General features: G+C 32.3%; 1 protein-coding gene across 1 annotated transcript; it reads right to left on the bottom strand.

Moving 5' to 3' along the window:
* Positions 1-1,350: 1,350 nt before the first annotated feature.
* LOC115962596 (short-chain dehydrogenase TIC 32, chloroplastic-like) lies at positions 1,351-4,936 on the bottom strand. Its single transcript, XM_031081459.1, has 7 exons — positions 4,744-4,936; positions 3,721-3,952; positions 3,502-3,581; positions 2,562-2,715; positions 2,080-2,246; positions 1,822-1,868; positions 1,351-1,728 (listed from the first exon to the last, which is right to left on the bottom strand). The coding sequence occupies exons 1-7, from the start codon at positions 4,871-4,873 to the stop codon at positions 1,546-1,548; spliced, it is 993 nt and encodes a 330-aa protein (XP_030937319.1). The 5' UTR covers positions 4,874-4,936; the 3' UTR covers positions 1,351-1,545.

The raw sequence follows: 4,936 nt of genomic DNA, 5'->3' as shown, positions 1-4,936 counted from the left end.
AACCAACCTCTCAATTGGTTCACACACTGTACAAATCTTTCTAGACCAAATGTTACATCTGAGAGTGCTTAAAAAAAAACTTTAAGACACCATTCCTTCTTGCTATTATAGTGCATAGGGATGCAATTTTAATAGCAAGTTATACCCTTCTTTTGAGCCATAAATTAGCCCCCCAAAAAAATTAGCTTTTATTTTCCTTGCATAATTTGGATAGGTAGCACATTAATGCAATAGCTTCAAATCCATTCACAAGAAATTTCAACTTTTTTCACCTTTTAAATTTTTTTATCCAATGGTTGAGCAAAAGTTAACTCCTTGAGTTTTGATCTCAACCTTTGAAAATGTATTGTAGGCTATTGCACTGAATCTCAATCCTACATGCATATTTTACTAGGACTGTCAACTAATTCATGCACTTATTAGATTGTTGAATTGATGGGAAAATTTTGACTCGAATTAATGGACAACATGTAGTCCACAATGGGGCGTTCAAGGATTGATGGTTTGGTATTGGCTCAACTAAGAGGAATAATTCATGATATGGTTATGTAAATGTAATTGGACGCAATTTGGGATCAAGAAGATTCATTGTAACTAAACACATAATTAAAATAACACATTCAATGATAATATATAGAGTAAAAGATTACATTAAAGAAAAAACTATAACACAATAAACTTGTGTGTGGTTGTTGGAAGAGGTTCATTTCTCTCAAATGAGAGCTCTCTTCTTAATTGCATCTTGGTGGTTATTATCATAATAGGACACGTGTCTCTATAGTCTTTATTCTTTAGGACAAATGTCTCAATGCATTGTCAAACTTCCCTTGATTTTTGGAGTCATCCAATTAGATTGTAACTCCTTTTATTTTAATTTTCTTGTGATTTGTAACTGCCATTCTGGCTAATGTCTACTATCATGTAAGACTCAAGTGTTTTTTTTTTTTTTCCAAGTGAAACACTCAAGTGATTTGAATGCTTTCAAATTAGAGTCTAGTTAATGTATGTCCTTAGGGAATACATAGAACATATATTAACCATCCATTTTTGAAAATATTTTATTGGGATTTGAAAAAGTTGAAAAAAAGTTAATCACTTTTTCATTTTTCCATAAAAAAGTTTTTTTAAGTGGTTTCCTAATGTATGTCTTTAAGGGCATACGTTAGTAAAACCTTTCAATTTATTAATGCCAATAGTTTGGCCTTTTGTTTGCTTGGGTCATTAATTGATTGGTGAGAATTAAACTTATATATATATATATATATATATATTATAAACATAAATATTTTCTTTACCATATTTTTTTTATCCTATTAAGCATTTGGGATATACATGAGAGAGAGCGAGAGAGACAGGTGTAAACATTTGATATTTTGTTATTAAGAGGAGATGAGAAAGGAATAGTTCTCAAGCCCCTTTATTGTCAAATAGTATTTTAGAGGTCACTGACTAGTAGTCTTTTATGTTATCTTCTGCATTTGTAAATACATAATCCTATTTACATGACTCCTAAGTCTCTAAATTTACAGAAGAATATGATACATTTTAAGCTGCAGGTTGACCTAATCGTTTGTAAATCACAGCACGAGTTTGCATAAATAACTTTTGTGCTTCAGATTCATCATTTGCTAGACTTGAGCAGCTACTCTCATTACAGTCTGCAAAGTATTTCCCAGTCACCCCTTCTAGTTGTGGGCAAAGAGCAACATAGCATGTGGTTGATGCACCCTGCATAAAAGAATTCATGTACCATATTATCAATACCCAAGTGGATTAAAATCCTCTGTCTCTCTCAACTGATATGAATGCATGTGAACAAACCTGAGATGAAGACTTTAGAAACTTGGATGCAACGAAGTATATTGAATCTGCATGAAAGTTTGAAGGTATTAGAACATGTTTTCCACCTTGAAATGTAGTGTAATACCGTTAAAATAATAGTTAAATGATTAAATTCACTATTTTCTAATAGTGTAGGTTTTTGGGACAACGGATAAAAGAAGCACTTTGTAAAACACCGCTAACATATTCTAATCAAATGGTTATGAAATTAAAGGAATCAGGAATATAAATTCATGCCTGTTATAAAGCCCTTGTGAGCTCTAATGATTCCAGTCTTCACAATGCCTGGATGTACTGCATTGATAGTTACTCTTGCTTTCCTTGCTTGCAACTGCCTTGCCATTTCCTTAACATGCAATATGTTTGCCAATTTTGACTGAGCATATGCACGAGTACCATTATAGCTGCATACATTGGAAAGAGTAGTACTATTATTAATTATTTAACATAAGTCAGCAATAATAAATCTTTTCCTAGCTATTGTCAAATTCAGCGGTTACTGTTTTGGGAAAGTTAATAGGTACTCTTTGGAGTACTATAGCTAATGTCATAGTCTAAGTCATTAAAAGCAATTTACTTCATACAAAAGTAAACTTTTTCATGTCACTTTTTGAGTTCTGCAATTCTATTGGTGTGTAGAGGTCTAGAGGTCCATTAGTACTGAAATTACGGCACAAAGTTTTCATGTTAGGAGCAGTGAAAAGTGAGAAAATATTTACTTCTTTGGATTGAGCATTTGTTTGAAACGAAACGAATCTCTCTTCACCCAACTGTGAATCACAGAAGTAACATTTATTATTCTTCCTTGGATGCCTGTTTTTGCTGCTGTTTCTACCATTTTCTCTAATAGCATTTCTGTCAACAAAAAATGTCCTGCCAAAAAAATTGAAAATAATAAGTAAGAAAATCTAAATCTCTTTTTCTGGTTAAATCACTTAAAATTGTTAATAAAGTTATTATTAATGGATTCAAGACCCCACTTGGTTTTATCTCAAAACTAACTAAAGTTTTTTTCATTATGATTTTTTTTTTTTTGTTGGGTTGAAAAGCCATATTATGATACTCACATTTTTTTCCTCAATTAGTCTAGTAACACAAAAATTTTAATAAGCTTTTTATTGTGATTAGTGTGTAATAAGAATGAAATTATTGATAGATCTATATGAAAGTCATACTATTTCAATCGCATGCGCAACTTATCACTTTAACAAGTTCCAAGTAAGTGCTAAAAATTGTTTTTTCACCTTTCACACATCTCACGGTAGAAGAACAGAGGGCCCTTAGGGCCTGTTTGGAGCACTACTTAATGCACCACAAACATTTTTTTGCTTTTACTTTTTGGTCGGTCTTTACTTTTAAAATTTTCAAGCCCGGCCTGCCTCAGTATCTGGAGCTGCTAAATAAATCGGATCCGGGCCCTTCTTCACTCTGCTTCAATTGGTCCAGGCCATTAAGTTTATTATTTTTTTGGACACAATTTTTATTTTTTTGAGTTAAAATAATTGGCATTTGAACACAAATGCTTGTCCAAAAAAAAAGTTCCACTAGAAAATAATCACAAAAAATCAGTAGGAAACATATAATTTATTATTGGGTTAAAATACTTTTAATCCTAAAGGCTAACACTATCAATTATATAAGGACAAATTAATAGATTACCCAAATAATTTGTGGCATATGTCATCTCAATTTTGTCCTCAGAGAACTCCAAATTCTGAGAGAATATTCCAGCATTGTTTCTGCAAAAATGGTTTTCTTTCACAATTAGTATCATATCAAATACCTCTCTTTTTTTTTTTCTTTCTCTCTCTCTCTCTCTCTCTCTCTCTCTCTCACACACACACACACACAAATAAGAAACAAATATTTGATACTCACATGAGAATGTTAAGGGATAATCCTAGTGACAAAAACTCAGTACAAAATCTCTTCACAGAAGTTAATGAGCTCAAATCAACCTCCAATAGTACAATCTCTGCCTGTGGACTCTCTTTTTGAATTTCCTCCTTCAGTTCAGCCGCTCTTCTTAAATCCCTTGCTGGAATCACAATTCTCACACCTTTCTTTGCTAACACTCTTGCTGTTTCAGCTCCAATACCAGATGTTGCCCCTTTAAAAAAAATAGAAATAACAAAACCAAAAGCTTTTATTTAGTTTTTTATTTATGGTACATGTGTCTTATGCATGAGAATTTTGTTTTCTTTTTTTTTTTTTTAAAAAGAGAAATTTTAAAAATTAAAATGGTGAAACTTTGTTGCAAACGTGACATGATATAGTACAAAAAGCAGTAATCTATTGGGGACCAATTAGATACTACTGCTATTCCAAAGAGACAAAACCATATCTTGGTGCAGCCAAAAAGAACCACTAAAAGAATTACTATCCATATTGCATTAAGTATATTAATTGGAGGGAGAATATTCCTAAAAATACTGCAAATTATCCTGTGCACACATACTATTTTTCTTCAAAGAAAGCCTTAGAAAATTATCTAAAAACATACTCTTGTATGCATCCACTAAATTTGGCAGATTATCCCAGGATAGTTCTTAGGAAAATGAATCAAAATTTTCTATCAAGTTAAAATAAATGGAGAAGAAGAAAAATAAAATGAAATAGAAAAGAAACATGAAATAAACAAAACACTTTCATAAGTCTTTTGAAGCCAACAGAAAGACACACTCACAGATGGAGAGAGTGCCATGAAATATCTCAAATCTAACATTCTATCATGTTGTTTAACAATTTTTGTATCACTCCAATGCTCAACTTTCAAGCAAAACTCTTTCATGAACACTCAGAGTGGGGATAAAAGATTTTTATTCATATAGTTATCACTGAAAAGAGAGTTTGTTTCCCTTACCATAAAGTTTTGGTAAGAGAATATTGTTTGAGACTAACCAGTGATTATAGCAGTTAGATGGGGAGGGACCATGCAAGAGAAATCTTCTGTGACTTGCTCAGCAGTGGAGTTTGAGCCATAACCACTTGGCCCTGCAAGTCCTGCAAGATACCTTAGTGTTTCCTTCATGAGTGTACCAAAACACTGCCAGCTTTAGAATCTTATACAGCAAGAGAGCAGTTTTAGGTTGAA

This window comes from Quercus lobata, chromosome 10, assembly GCF_001633185.2.
Source record: "Quercus lobata isolate SW786 chromosome 10, ValleyOak3.0 Primary Assembly, whole genome shotgun sequence".
In the NCBI taxonomy this organism is placed as follows: domain Eukaryota; kingdom Viridiplantae; phylum Streptophyta; class Magnoliopsida; order Fagales; family Fagaceae; genus Quercus; species Quercus lobata.
The sequence above is the reverse complement of the archived record's forward strand: the minus strand, read 5'-3'. Positions and strand labels throughout refer to the sequence as shown.

Coding starts and splice junctions, on each gene's coding strand:
- LOC115962596 (XM_031081459.1), bottom strand. CDS start 4,873: ATGAAGGAAACACTAAGGTATCTTGCAGGACTTGCAGGGCCAAGTGGT. Junction 3,953..4,743: donor TCTAACTGCTATAATCACTG/GTTAGTCTCAAA, acceptor TTTTTTTTAAAG/GGGCAACATCTGGTATTGGA. Junction 3,582..3,720: donor TTATCCCTTAACATTCTCAT/GTGAGTATCAAA, acceptor CCATTTTTGCAG/AAACAATGCTGGAATATTCT.